We start from the raw sequence: 15722 nt of genomic DNA, 5'->3' as shown, positions 1-15722 counted from the left end.
TAGTGATTAATCTTTCAGAAAACTTGGCAGTGATTTATAAAAATCTGTTTTCCTGTTGAGTTGTAGTACCAGATAGGTCTGGGTTTTTTTGTTTTCATAGCAGCTAAAAGCAATCTAGCACAGCAGCTTGTACTTCCCTGCTGGGGAATGACTGAGCTGCCTCTGGACATGGGGATGAGTTGTGCCCAAACTTTGGCCACTGGCAAAATATGACTTGGGTTTTTTTTGTTTTGTTTTTAAGTCAGACCTCATTTTCTGTTCAGGAAAGGATCTGTTTTGCTCTTGGAGCTGTGATGAATATAAATATTCTTCTTAGCACAGTTGTGTCAAACTCTGAGTAGCAGAAGTCTGCAGAGCAGGTATTTTGTGTACAGAGAGAGCAGCAAAGTACAAAGCTCCTGTTAGGAATTGTGCTTATTAGTCAGGAGAGGGGAAATTGGAAGGGAAGAGTAATCAGATTTCTGTGACAGAGTTGGCCATAAAATCTGATATACAGTAAGCTATTTTTGTTGGTAATGGTGAAGAACAGTGGGATAAATTTAGAGAAGTTTTAAATGGTTTAGTCTCGCTTTAAAAAAAAATTCTTCAAATTGTGTCTGTGTGTTTTCCACTTGTCTCATTTTTAAGGAACAAGCTCAGGTATGATGTTACCTGGGATTTCTCCAGTCAGATGTTTGTTCCTCTGAAAATGCCTTGGACTCATTTTTAGCATTATCTCTCCATGGAGTCATTTTCCTGCTGTGGTCTGCAGGTCCCTCAGTGTGTTCTGCAGCCCCTGTGCTGGGGGAAGCAGGTTTGGCTGGGGCAGAAGTGGTTTGGGTGCTTGGTTTTTGGTTAAGGAATGAGTAAAGATGAGCTGATCACATGTAAAACTGTGGCAGTTGACAGCCAAGTTAAGTTTAATAAAAAGTCAAAAGGAAATAAATATTTTAAGGATCACACCTCTGTAAGAGTCTGAATAACACCTCTTAGCACAGGAAATTTGGTGCTGTGGCACCTCTTGCCACACGTGACAGTATCTTTAAGTGGCATTTTTCAACACAACAGATATTCTCCTTTTAATAAAAGGTTGAGTGGAGCTTTAACCTCGATTTTGGAGTCTCAGTAATTCTGCTTTATGTCCAGAGCAGACCCAGGGCCCAGCACTGCTTTTGATAGCAGAGAGAGGCTGTTGGAGTGTTTAGCTCAAGATCACACTGACCTTTAATAGGGATCCTTACAATATGTTGCAACCACAGTGTCAAACTGCAGCTCTGTTTACCAAGCAGTTAAAGCTGGAGTAATTTTTCTGTATGTGAAATGTGATACAGTTTTGTCTTTCCAGTTGTTCACAGTCTGGTTTTGCTTTCAGAGAACTTTGACTGTTTCTCTGAACTGCTTGGTTCCTACACAGGCACATTTGTTGCTCTGTATTCTGTGGTGAGCCATGTGAAACCAGGCTGGCAGTGAAATATTGCTGCAGTTATCCTGAATAATTAGAAAAGAATGTTCAATTCATTCTATGAAATGAATAGAACTGATATGATAAATGAAATATAAAGCAATGCCTGAAGTGGAACTCCTGCTCCCATTTGTTTGAAAAATGTGACTGTTGAGTTGCTGGCTGCAAGCACCAGGGTCTGGGTGTGTATGACAGTCACATGTCCCTGGTATTGAATTCACTGCCAAGTGACATCCCTTGCTTTCCTCACAGCTTTTATTGGTACTTCAGCAGTGACAAATGTAGCAGAAATAAATTAAATGTAAAGACATTTAATTTAGTGTTGTCTTCACAATTTTCTGTAAAGCTTAAAAATTGCAGTGCTTATATAATTGACAGGTATTGCAATAACATTTTATTTTGTCTATTAATTTTTAGTTAGAAAGCTTCAGTAATTAAAAATATTTTCTATTTCTCTTCCTGAAAGTTTTTCTCAGAGTACAGTTGTCAATAAGCTCACCAGAAATTGAAAGTCAAATGAGTAACCTCTAAAATCTGCATTCTGGTCTAGTTTCAAAACCAGACATGAGTGTTATCATCTACTATTATCATTTACTGTCTGTCTTTGCTGATGAGGTTATGAAAGGTGCCATCTTTTGAAACTCCAGCTTTGGGGCACAGTTCCCTGCCCTCCCTCCCCTGCTGAGTTCTTCCAGTAGAAGACAGAGAACAGCTGAGCTTTCTGAGCCTCTTGCACAAAGCCAGCCCAAATTAGAATGCTGGAATTCTCTGTGCCTTGGAGAGTTTCACTGCAGCGAGTATTTGAGTGTTCTGCTGGCTCCTGGGGAGGCTGTGGGAGCTGCTCCTTTCACTTGGAAAGTCTGCAGTGCATCCCTGAAGGAAAGGCAGAGCATTTAAGAAATGGGGATGTCAGGGCCACACATTAATGTGCAGTTCTGGTTTTGAACCCTGAATGCTATGTCTCATCTTAATTCTTGCTATTTTTACCTGGTTTTCCCTTTTTTCCCCCTTTCCTTGAAATAATCCTCTAATTCTGCTGCTCTTTGATCTTCTCAGAGCTGCTTTTTGAAAGAAATCATGGGATAAATTGTCTATATATAGTTTGAAATATTCAGTACAGTAACACCAAAACCTGATGCTCCATCAGTAGTAATGTAAAGTCAAACTAAAAGAGAACTGAGCTACACTGGGCATTACTGTGCAGTTCCATTTACTTTTAGCTTTTTGAGTAAGCAACTGCATGATCAGTACCTCATCATGCACTTCTTTTGGGTTTTTTCATATGTGCTATGTGGCAGCAGGTTGTGGGACAGTTTGGCCTTCAATAAAGGAAAAGTGCACATTGTTTTAAATGTGTGATCCATACATTTTCTCCCAGGCATCAAGAGTGATAGATTTGCTAACATTCTCTTTTAAAACAGATACTTGTGGCTTAACCCATACATAGATTTAAAATTTAGTTGCCTTCTATGAATGGAGTAATATCACACTTATTGTCACAGAGATGGCTGCTGAACTAAATAAATAGCAGTAAGATGAGCACTGAAAGTGGAAGTTTAGTCAGCTTTTTTTGTTGATGTAGAGATTTTCTCCAAATGTCTCCAGTAATGGGAACTGTTGTGAAATTCTGATGATGCATTATAATTTATTGTCTGAACTTCAGGCTCAGGAAGATGCCGAGAAGCTGCGCTCAGTTGTGATGCCCATGGAGAAGGAGATTGCAGCCCTAAAGGAGAAACTGGCAGAAGCTGAAGAAAAAATAAAAGCAGCATCAGAGGTGAGGTGGAGCTCTAACTGGATCCTGATTTATATCTTGCAGCATGCTAGCTTGATGCAGACAAGTCAAATTTTATAAGAGAGGAAAAGGTGTATTGGGAAACTCTTCATGCCCTTCTTGTCTCTTGGAGCTCAAATATCATATTTGGCCTAAATATATTTTTGCATCTTTTTGTTTTGAGAGTTGCACTATGTGTGTGTGATCTGGGTTTAGAAAAAATTGCACAGCTCCAGGTCTACTAATAATAGAAAAAGCTCTAGAAAAATATCTGCTTTGCTCTTCTCCCAGCCACCTGGCCTCTGGGTTATTGGCACACTTGGAGCCACGGAGTCAGACTTTGCCATTTGAAAGGCTTAAAGGGCAGCAGATGGAAGGTTTGGTGTCCTAGGGCAGGAAAGCTGTCCCCACCATCCGTGGCAGGCACAGCCCAAGGCTGTCCTGAGCCCTGCCTTGGCGTCAGTGTGTCCCATATGAACAGCAGCTCTCTGCAGCCACTTAGGAATTGCCTGAGGGCTTTGGTTTTCTCTGAGATAAAACCTCCTGTGATTTCTGACTCAGCAAACTGTAAAACTGAATAGTGCCATAAAGAAATCTTTCAATTTGTTCCTTGTTCCAAGATGGAATCCATTTCTCCAGGCATCAAGTCTGACAGATATTTATGTAGCTCTGTCTTAGAAGGTTCTGACTGGAGATTCTGCAGGACATTTTGTTAGCTCTCATATTAAAAAAAAAAAACAAAAAAAACAAAACACCAAAACAAAAAACACACAAGAAGAAAAAAGTCCAAATATATTTCTTCAGTATTTCTTGATATAGTTGCTTTTTGTTGATAGATTTTCCTTCCTTTTTGCATCAGTCGTTCATGAGTTGGAAAGTTTCTTTTCTTGTCTGTCCCCAAGTTTCTCTCCTCTTAAGCTTACTTCAAGCTTGCCTCTTTAATTTTTTTCTGATATCATGACTGCTCTGTTTTGAATTAATGAGTTCTTAGCTTATCAGCATTTATCAGTTATTTAGATCCTGGCTATCACCACTGATTACTTCACTGTCTGCTTTCCTGAGATATTTCCCTTTTCACCATCTGTGCTCAGTGCTGCTGTTGTGATCCAGCTGCTATAACTGTGATACACTGATAGGTTTGACTTAGAATTTTAATGAGTAACTCATTCACAAGTAAATAAATACAAGCCCTGCTTACAGACTGGTAGTTGAATATTTGGGATTTCTGCAAATAAACTGGTCCTTCAGCACCTGTACATTACCTGATCAGGCAGCACTATGACTTCTAACAAGAAGGAAATGTCTGAGAGTGTTCCCCCAATGAGCTGGTTATTTTTTATTCAGGTTAAAGAACTGAACCATTATTTAGAAGCTGAGAAGTCGTGTAGGACAGACTTGGAGATGTATGTGGCTGTTCTCAACACACAAAAATCAGTCCTGCAAGAAGATGCAGAGAAGCTGAGGAAGGAGCTGCATGAAGGTACCCACCTAACAACAGTCCTTTGACTCCCTCCACTGAGGATGCAAAACCCAGTGGAGCTGGGAATTCTTTTATCATTTCTTACTTGAACTTGATGAAAAGAAATTGGGAGATGGAAGCAGGACTTTTAAATGTGAAAGGCCATAAAATGTTTGTAGAAGAATCGAATGTGGAATTCCCTTATGTCAGAAAAACAGCAGTCGTTCATTCCCTCAAGGCTTTTTGTTGAATATCTGTTAAGATTTTAAAGCATTGCAAGCTTCATTCTTGCTGAAGTGATTTTAGGTGTGTATTGTATTTGTGCATAATTATGAGCATTATTTCCATAATGTATAGACCTGGCTCCCTGAGGTGTGGCAGTGCTGAGTGTGGAAATGTCCCTGTAGGTCACCACAGCCCAGGGTCTGCAGAGGAGTGGAAACCAGGACCTGCTGCTGAAGTAAATAGGGATGTAGAAGACAATTTTCTGAACCTAGCACTAAAAAACCCCAAAACTGTTAGAATTCATGAATGAAGTTGAGGCTTTAGTCTTCTCACTGGGAAATCTTGAACTGTCAGTAATATATCCCTAATCACAAGCAAAGTTTGGAAATTAAGAAAATGGTGTTTGAAATAAGACATTATTAACCTAAATAGTTGTTGAACAAAGCCTGACTGTTCTTAATTAGACCAATAATTACTTTTATTCCTGAAAATGCTTCTCTTTGGAAAAGATATTTAAACACTTGTGGTTCAGAAGAATTTTTTCTCTGCTTGCATAGTTTGCCATCTGCTAGAGCAAGAGAGGCAGCAGCACAACCAGCTGAAACACACGTGGCAGAAAGCCAATGACCAGTTCCTGGAGTCCCAGAGGCTGCTGATGAGGGACATGCAGAGGATGGAAATTGTGCTCACCTCAGAGCAGCTCCGGCAGGTGGAGGAGCTGAAAAAAAAGGATCAGGTTACCTGCTGCTTTCCTCTTCTTGCTTTTATTTTTGTTTTTTAATACTGTGGGTTTGCTGTGGTGTAACAGGCATGGAAATCACATGTTGGGTGTAAGTGTGGTAATAGCTCAAAAAATGAGAACTGGCAGTTTGAACTGAAATCTCCCCTTGAGTGACAGCTGACAGTTAGAACAGACCCCATTTGGACAAGTATTTTAATAGTGGTGTATATAGGAACTCTAATGTTGGCAATAGTTAAATGAAAATGTAAAAATATCCAGAAATTACTCTTGGAGGAAGAAATAGTCATCTGTGATGCAAAATGTCTGGGTTAAGGATGTCAGCAAGTTTCACTTCTTTCTAGGTTTTTTCAGCCTTCCAGTACATATTCTAAGCATAAATTAGGACTTTCATTTTAAATTAACTTACACAAGTGATTGTACATATTTATGACTTAGTGATTTATTAGGGTTTTTCTTGATTCCTTATATTCCATCATTTAGTGATCAAGGCACTTCCTGTTTCACTTTTTTTTTAATGTTCATGCTTGTGTAATGGCTGCTAATGGGTCTTTTGGGGGTGTAGATATGTTATGTATTTATAGTCTATACAATAGCCAGTGTAACAGCTAGTTTTGTTAATTGCTAATCTTTATAATTAGAATTTTAAACTAAGTAATATGCTTTTTGAATAAAATCATTCTAGGACATGAATCAGCCACCAAACGTGCAAAGTTCTCACTTCAGTCAGTTTGGATGCCTTGTGAAATGAACACTGTATTTATTAACTAAATGAATATTTATGTGAAAACCACTGGGTTTTAACCAAAATAATCCTTTTCAGTGTCTTCTTTGTAGCTTAGTTTATCATGAAAGCTGATGTCATGACTATTATGGTGAAATTGAATCCCATTTTCTGTGTATGCTCTGTTGACCACTGATTTTTAGGAAGAAGATGATCAGCAAAGGCTTAGCAAGAGAAAGGAAGAGAAGCAAAAAGATTCAGATGATGAAACAAAGGCTTCATGTTCTCTGGCCCCTGAAGAAACCCTTACCCAGCTCTCTAATGAAGAGGTAAAACAATTGAATCTTTTACTTGTGCTTGGGCATTCCTCAGGGTGTTCACTGCAAATACAAATGCAAAGTTACAGCCCTCTATTCTCTGTAGCTTCTAATCATATTAAGCAGTAAAAATCCACAGAGTTGCAGTTGAATGTATAAATCCTAATTAAGATTGGAAGACAATAGTGCACCATCCTGAGAGGTGCCATTAAAAATGGTAATTTACATTTTGCATTCTGGAGGTTAACTGCTGGTAGGTCCTCCTGGGATTTCTAAGCACGTTCTAACACACCTAAATGTTCAGGATTAAGCCAATTATATTTGAACATTCAACAAGAGTGTTGTAGCTACTTTGCTAATCAAATTGTTGAATTCTGTACTTAGCCTTTCTTAGGGTCCATTTTGGTTTTGTGAGTCAAATGAAGGAAAAATTAATAAAAGCCCACAAATATTTTGTGCAATAGGAGCTTATTTAACCTTCAAGAGACTTGAGTGAGCCAGTGTGTTGCCTGGTTTTTTACCACTTTTGAAGGGAAAAAGGTATATACTTTAATATATGTATTCTGAAGTATTTTTTTTATTTTTATCAAGGATTTATAACAGTTCAGAATGCAGAAAGACATTCAGAATCATGAGATCTAAATGTAGCTGAGATCTAGTTCTACCCTTTAGCCTATATTCACTTTCTGTTTCAAATACCCTTTGTATCTTCCATGTCCAGACATGCAAATGAGGCACACTGGTGAGGAACAAAAAATGTATATGCTGATGTTTTCTTTAATCTCAGTTCATAGCATATTCTTTAGTCCATCGTTCCCAACACTTATTTGCTTCTAAGATTTATACATCCTGGAAAATTTATATTTTGAGGAGCATAATTTTCAGAGTGATTTGGGTTTGTATATGTGTTTGGTTTTGTTATTTATGACCTTTTTAGCTGTTCAGAATGTGTTTTATATGTTGTAATCAGTCATTCATCAGTTCTTACAACTTGTTGTAATTTGTTATAGCTTCTAAGCTCCTCTCTCTTGGGCAGTTTGCAATACAAACAGATGATTTGTTAATATTGTTTTGGTTATCACAGAACAGCTGTAGCCTGAAAATGCATTTTTATGTAAGTCTGTATTCCCTTGACTTTTTTATTATGAACTTGTATATATACATGCAAATAGAACTATTCTACCTAAAAATGATTAAAACAAGGTATTTACAACAGTAATAAAACAGTAGTACATTATATATACATTCTATATTATATATATATATTATAGGTTACAAGCACTTATATGAAGTGCCAGCAGCCTGCTGGTCTCTGGACCTATTTCAGAAATGATAATTTTTCTCAAGAGCCTGGTTCCAGTGTTACTTCCTTATGTGTCTAATGGCAAAGCAGAAGTGCATAATATTTTGGAAGGTATTTTGAAAGCAGTCATGTGCTTTTTAAATAAAGCATTACTGCTCTCTTTTCAGTGCTACAAAAAACAAAAATAGATTGAGAGGCTCCATGTGCCTGATACACATCACAGGACAATTTGTGTGGCTTTTGGTGCTGGCATTCCCCAGGATACCTTTGGGTCTAAGCCCAGCCTTTTCCCTTTTCTTTTTTTTAATGTACAAATAACATTGTGAAGAAAATATTTTGGTATTTTGTTAGACACACAAAGCAAAAGAGAAAAATAGAAGACCAACATATACTTGTCGGTATAGAGTAGATTTTAAGTATATTTTTCTCTGTTTATTTTTCTGTTAATCCAAACTGTTTTGTTTTATGAAAAACTTCTGAATTTCCTTTTGGAAGTGGAGTATTTGCCTTCTGTTGTGTAGACTATGGTTATAGAGGAAATGTTGCAAGTACATCTTGTCTCAAATATTGGAAGATGGAAGGTGACTGTGTCCTTGCTTGTCTGGCAGGAAGGTAGTCTTACAGAAGCACTCTGTTAAAAGAAGACTTTTTAAACTTGTTTTATTTGTTTTTGAATTTTAACTGGTTCATTTCAGTTCTCTGTCCCTTCTTCTGTGACCTTAAACTTAAAAAGCAAATGTTCTTGCCAAAGAAATTTAATCTTGCCTTTGCCATGCCTTGTTATTGGTGTCCAGCATTGCTCCTGTACCACTAAAATGGAGTAAATATTTGTTTTATTCCTTGATTTTCAATTCCAGGTGCATGTGAACAGCACCCATGGCTCAGTCCATTCCCTGGATGCAGACTTGCTTCTTTCCTCTGGCGAATCCTTCAATAAACCAGACACTGATATGTTTAAAGATGGACTTAGGAGAGCACAGTCAACAGACAGTCTGGGCACATCTGGATCCTTACAGTCCAAAGCTTTAGGGTACAACAACAAAGCAAAATCTGCTGGGAACCTGGATGAGTCAGATTTTGGACCACTTGTTGGAGCAGATTCAGTGTCTGAGAACTTTGATACGGCTTCCCTCGGATCCCTGCAAATGCCCAGCGGGTTCATGTTGACCAAAGATCAGGAAAAAGCAATCAAAGCAATGACACCAGAGCAAGAAGAGACTGCTTCCCTGCTCTCCAGTGTCACCCAGGGCGTGGAGAGTGCTTATGTGTCCCCCAGCGGGTACCGCCTGGTCAGCGAGACAGAGTGGAACCTGCTGCAGAAGGAGGTGAGTCCCCCTGCCCTGCTCCTCCTCCTCCTCCTCCTGGGCTCTGCCAGAGCCAGCTGGGGAAGGAACAGCTCACATCCAGGGCAGATGTTCACTCTCCCCTCTTGGAATGCTTCTGTGGGTGAAACACATCCAGTATAAGGTGGATGAGCTGCCCCTGGGACAGACAGCTTTACTAAACACAAGGTGCTTTGGATTTTGAGGAGGTGACTGTGGAACTCAGTATTGCCTGAGAGGGGGGAAAAAGGTGGGAGAACTTCAGGAGAAAATGTGAAGTTGAGGAAAGGGCATTATAGTGGGGCTGGGGCTGAGTAGAAGGCAGACAGGAGCAGAAGCAGCAGAGCTGGGGGTGCTGCTCTGTGTGCTGGGGGGTTTGCTGAGGGCTGTGCACTTTGGAAATGAGCAGCCAAACTATACCCAAGTGGAGTATGTATAGTTTGGCTGCTCATATATGTATATATATACTATATATATATGTACACTATAGTATATAGTGTATGTATATATACATATATGCATATACATATATATATATATATACATACATACATACGCATACACTATACACAGAGTACCCCAGAGAGGCTCCAGGAAATTGTTGGGGACTTGCATCATCACAAACCCATTTCTGAGAGCAGCAAGCAGCAGATTAGACTGACCCCTGGCCCAGTTGCTCTGTGGATGACCAAGGAAATTGTTGCTTCTGGGTGTTCTGCCTGTCAGTTTTTCAGCAGCTTTATATGATGCCAGTTCAAAGCTTGTATTTGGTTTTTTGCTGAAAAGTGGAGTATTTGGGGTTTCGTGTGGTTTTTTTTTCAGAGGAAGAGAGGCCAAAGAGCAACACTTTATGGAGGTGAAAAGGTGGGGGGAGATAATAATCCATACTGGGTCAAAAGGGAGACAAGATGGGAATAAAAAAAAAAATGTAGTGAAGGAGAAAAGGCCAGATGAAGGACAGATGAAATGAAGAACTACTGATTTTTTTTTTCTCAATTTGTTGAAATTTAACTTAGGAGGTCTCTCCAAAACTGTTGTAAAGTTGCTTTGTTTTTGTTGTTGTTTTCCTACTGATTTGCCATATCTGGAGAAATTACAGCATCCTGAGCTCAGAGCTGAGTTAGATCCTTACTCTTGAGTGTTCCCTTGGCCTGTTGACATTTTGGTGACACTTCAGCCCTGTCTCAGCATCCAGAACAGAAATGCAGCTTCCCACATGTTCTGGAGGCAGGAGCACACACTGGGGTGTAAATGCCTCTTGCTGTGGGTTGGACATGGAGCAGCAAACACAAACACAGATTCAGCTCCAACTTGACCTGCAGTGGAACTTTGATAAAACTTCCATTTATCCCTTTGTCCAAAACCACTGCAGTTCCAGCAGGACAGCAGGTTTACTCTTGCTTTCCCTGCTGCCCTCCCCAACAACTATTTTCTCCTCTCCTGTTTGGTTTCTGTCAGAAGAGCACAGCAGTGACTTGATGAACTCTTTGTGTTTTGGCTTTTTGTGCTAATGGTGGGACCCATGGCAGGAAAAGCTGAAATCTCCCAGCTGATTTGAGTTATCCTTCACTTGTAGAGCAACTCAATCCTGCCTTTACATGATTCTGCCACTCTTTTGTCTGCAATGCTTTGTGGCCACACCACACCTGAGTGTGTGGAGCATCCCTGCACTCCCTGGGGACTCCCCTGGCTCAGGGCAGGTGCTGACTCTGTGTCCTGCAGGTGCAGAATGCAGGGAACAAGCTGGGCAGGCGCTGTGACATGTGCTCCAATTATGAGAAGCAGTTGCAAGGGATCCAGATCCAGGAGGCTGAGACCAGAGACCAGGTGGGAATTCTCTCATTGCTTTAGCCAGGCTTTTGCAGCTTTTTGAACTACTAAGGGTTCTGTTTTATTCATTGGTTTTAATTGACCAATATCAACATACTGGATAACCTGACATAACTTGATTTGTTATTTATGTGTGGTCAAGTACATGAATTTCTTAGGGATTCACCTTGAAGAACCCTTTATTTGATGCTGTAAGGCCATGCACTAGTGTTCTATAAAAAGTATTATGCCCATGCTGAAGTCAGTATCTTTAATAATTTATATTTTAAAATGCTTGTCATGCATTAAATTCTATTATCTTTGATACTGTAAGATCTGTTAACAGAAAAGGACCTCATCCTAGCAGCATAAAATGACTTTCAAGTCTTGGAGGATATTTGTTTCCTGCCATATACCAAAGAACAATTTTCAGATGGGTGTGGAGGGCATGAGTCACATTGTGCTTTGAAATAAGTGATTGAAGTCATTACATGGCCATGGTCCAGGGCAGTTTGATGTCCCATGTTTCCTTAAGGAGATAATCTCTGCTGGAGCAAAAAAAATCCTGAGTTTCATAGGATTTTTTGATTTTTGAGGGATTTTATGTTGTTGGTTTGAGGAGTGAAAGGGTTCAGGAAATAAATTCTCCCCAAGAGAATAAAAAATGAATTAATTTTGTTGTGACAACACAGGTGAAAAAGCTGCAGGTGATGCTGAGGCAAGCTAATGACCAGCTGGAAAAGACAATGAAAGATAAACAGGAACTGGAGGATTACATGAAACAAAGTGCTGAAGACTCCTCTAATCAGGTACAAGGATTTGTAATTGAGGTCCAGGAATGATGAAATGTTCTTCAAAAGTGTGTAACAAGAACTTGTGGTTTTTTATATATGGATGGGCTATTGGCTGTACAGGCAACGTAAATGAGAATTTCTAGGGTTAGTTACGCTCCACCTGAGTCTGCCACAGTTTCTAGAGAAATCTATTGTGTCTCTAATATTGTGTTACCCAATTTTGGCTTAAAAATATAATCTCTAATCATGAACTCCATTACTGAGTGGCAGTAGGAGTTTGAGTAATGTTTGAGTTTTGGAGTGACCTGTGTCTGAAATGACCCAAACATGCAAACAGAGCCCTGTGCCCTGGGCACAGCTTTGTGGCTGGAGGAGTTTTTCTGTTCCACCAGCTGCTCTTATCAACATTTGACACCAGTTAATGGGCTTGTGCTGAAGAATGCAGTAATGAGGAGCTGAGCAGGCACTGAACTCCTTTAAAATAATAGCCCACTGGAAGGATTTTTCAGTCTGAGATGTGTATCTAATTCTTCTGGAACAACGAGGCCAAATATAATGGGTGGTAGTCATAGTTAAAAATAAAAAGGAAAAAAATAAATCATCTTTGGCCTATTAAAGCTTCCAATAGTAGATACATACTGTGTACCAGACACTGAATTTACTTCACTTGGGCTGGAACTTTGTCTCTTCCATCCTACCCAGTATTTTTTCTTACTGAAGAAACAAACATTAGACAAAGTCCAGCTTAGACAGCAGAAATATGTTTATATGTTCTTCTGGCTGTACCAGGGTGATGTTAATTAAGTAATGATTAATCTTACATGTGTTGTGGAATGACTTGTAAAGTTTCTGAAAGTGCTTACAGAGAAAGGTACAAAAATTCAAAAAATGCTGAAAACTTAGAAAAAAGCTCTTCGGTTTCCCTTCAGTGTCTCTGATGGCTTACATGTAAATTTTATTAGAATTAACTGTTGATTCAGAGTTTGGTAAGTAGAATATAATATTTGTTGGTGCAGAAACACAGCATCTGTCCTTGCTGCCTGGAGCTGCTTTCCTGCTTGACTGAGTGAAGAATTAACATAAACTTCAGTGGCTTAGTTTGAAATTTCAAAGTACCTATTAGTAATGATAACAGGCAAGAGAAATTATTTCTTTTTCAGAATCTGTTCCATGCTTTGTATCTTACATGTCTGTCTGTGTTTTCTTTCTTTAAGATCTCCTTGCTCATGGCCAAGTGTCAGAAGTCAGAGAATTTCCTCAGTGAGCTGCAGCAGGCATTTCTGCAAGCCAAGAGAAGTGTCCAGGAGCAAATGGTAAGACAGGTTAACTCCAGAGATGATGAGCAGCCCTGTTTGTCTGACCCTGGGAGCTCAGTGTGTCTGGAGAAGGCTTTGTGTGCCCAGCCAGGCTTGAGCATCTGCACTTGCAGAGGGCCAGGCCCTGCGAGCTGTGATGGCAGTGCTGGGGCTGGATCAGTTTGTGTCACTCTGTGCTGCTGTTCCTGTGTTGTCAGGAACACGACTCTGTCTGTGTTCCTGCACATTCAGGAGCAGGCAGATCACTGCCCAGTTCTTTCCCAATTCATGGTCCAATTCCATGTCTCTGCTATCTCAACTTCACCTCAAATCTGAAGACAGAAGATTTTCTCAAGGCTCTTTTTTAGGATTCATCACAAGTACCATCATTAGTGAATATTTTCTCAGGTTTAAAGATGAATGATCAGTGTTGTTGCAGGTCAGACTTAAAATAGCAGCCCTAACACCCAGGGAGAGATATGTATGGAAGCTTAATTTTTTAAAACTATTTTTGGGCATCTTGTTGGAATTAAGCCAGAGAATTGGAAGAGGACCTCATGGTTTAGAACTAAGTTTGACTTCCTTAGAGCAATTAATTCCTTTCTATAACAGAATCAAGTTTCTTCTTTTTTCCTCCCTGGCATAGCATTTGTGGGGGACTGAGAGAATTCATCCTCATGAACCCCAGTATTGCATTTTTGGGGTCAGTGATTGTGTGCAGCACATCAGGGCATTGCTGCCAGAGATGCTCTGCATGAGAACACATCTGGTGGATGTGCAGGAAATTCAGAAAATGTGTTGATCTGAGTCTGCTTCTCCTGCTATTGCTCAAGTCCCTGGTTCCCCACTTCCATTCCTCTTGAAAAACTCCCCTGGATTTTTTTTTCCTTTGTAATGCCAGCAAAGCCATGTCCTCTTCATCCCTTTCCTTTCCATGGGATCAGCTGTTCTGGTGCTCTCCTGGGAGGACAGTGGGAGGCAGACACCCACCATGGAAAGTTCCAGGGTGAATATTTCAGGTTTTTGGATAACTTGCTCCTGAAAGCACCTGTGGTTCCCCACCTTCCTTCCCCTCCATGAGCACAGCCAGCAAATGGATAAACCCAGGAGGAAAGTGGGACACTGAACACAGCTGGATTTTATTTATCACTGCCTTCCTCCTCTCTGCCTGGACCCCTAAAGTTGGCCTTGCCAGGCAAGAGGGAGCTGCTGGTGTTGATCCACAGCATCATTTTGTTTCTCTTCTTTACAAAAAATATCAATTCACCAGACTGCTGAAAATAGGGATAGTAAATGGTGCAGAAGAGATCTAAGCATGACCCTGAGTGTGAATTTCTGCTTTTCTTTGCATTGTAGGCTGTCCTGACACAGTCAAGGGAGCAGGTTTCAGAAGAGTTGGTGAGACTGCAAAAAGATAATGAAAGTCTTCAAGGAAAACACAGCTTGCATGTGTCCTTACAGCAGGCTGAAGATTTCATTCTACCAGAAGCAACAGAGGTAAAATATTTTTAAATCATTAACACCAACAATGCTTGTGACTTGACCTCACTGGAGTATTATTCTTTATCAAAAAGCTGTCTCAAACAGCACAAAGAACAGGAATTAGGGTTTTAACCCTGGAAGCCTGTGATGGACAAAGCCACCCAGTGGTCCCCCTGTGCCATGGCTGCTTCAGGGTGTGGATGGATTGTAAAACCAGTTTACTGGTGGTCAGGAGGGGTGTGGGTTTGGCCCAGTTCAGCCAGTTCAAGCTGCATTTTCCAACTGGGCACACAGGTGTTCAGTCAGCAGAGCCCCACTGTATTGATTCAGTAACTCAGGTGAAGTCAGTCACTTCTGTCCAACTAAAACCAGTGATAATCCAAAGCCTTGAATAATGATAAGCCTTATCATCCCTTCCATGGCCACTCCTTTATTTTAAATCTAAAATATTTGGTGGTGCTGAAGGACAGGGGGAGCATCATAAACCCATGGGGATGTTTGCCATGTTTCCATTGGCTGTGGCCATGCTGACTGTGGCTGTAATTCCTTGCTGGGAGCAGGGAGGGATGTCAGGACAGACCCTGGGGCAGCAGAGCTTTGTTGGGGTGTCAGGACAGACCCTGGGGCAGCAGAGCTTTGTCCTTGTGCTGACAGCCCAGAGCTGGGTGATGCCAAATGCCATCTCTGCTAATCCTGATGCAGGAGCTCCGGGAGCTGATCCTCAAGTACAGGCAGGACATCATCAGTGTGAGGACAGCAGCAGATCACCTCGAGGAGAAGCTGAAGGCAGAGATCCTCTTCTTGAAGGAACAGATCCAAGCTGAACAATATTTGAAAGAAAATATAGAAGAAACTCTACAGCTGGAAATAGAGAATTGCAAAGAGGAAATAGGTGAGCAGAGGTGAAATGGTCTCAGAATGGGAATATAGGGAATTATTAACATGCACAAAGACTTGATTTTGTAGTAAAATTATCTGAATTCTGTGTGTAGACTTACCTGAATTCTAAATACTGTGCACTTTTGAAAGCAGAGACAC

General features: G+C 40.4%; 1 protein-coding gene across 1 annotated transcript in view; it reads left to right on the top strand.

The window, feature by feature from the left end:
- Positions 1–15722, top strand: part of RABEP1 (rabaptin, RAB GTPase binding effector protein 1) — a 45464-nt gene that overhangs the window by 24523 nt on the left and 5219 nt on the right. Inside the window, exons 5-14 of the mRNA XM_064729423.1 lie at positions 3105–3218; positions 4560–4695; positions 5457–5635; positions 6566–6691; positions 8840–9307; positions 11027–11131; positions 11806–11922; positions 13122–13220; positions 14559–14699; positions 15387–15576. Of these exons, the coding sequence (XP_064585493.1) occupies positions 3105–3218; positions 4560–4695; positions 5457–5635; positions 6566–6691; positions 8840–9307; positions 11027–11131; positions 11806–11922; positions 13122–13220; positions 14559–14699; positions 15387–15576 (1675 nt within the window). The remainder of the gene's footprint in view (positions 1–3104; positions 3219–4559; positions 4696–5456; positions 5636–6565; positions 6692–8839; positions 9308–11026; positions 11132–11805; positions 11923–13121; positions 13221–14558; positions 14700–15386; positions 15577–15722) is intronic.

This window comes from Zonotrichia leucophrys, chromosome 19 (genome assembly GCF_028769735.1).
Source record: "Zonotrichia leucophrys gambelii isolate GWCS_2022_RI chromosome 19, RI_Zleu_2.0, whole genome shotgun sequence".
Classification (NCBI taxonomy): Eukaryota; Metazoa; Chordata; class Aves; order Passeriformes; family Passerellidae; genus Zonotrichia; species Zonotrichia leucophrys.
Note: the sequence above shows the minus strand (reverse complement) of the source record. Positions and strands in the feature narration are given on the sequence as shown.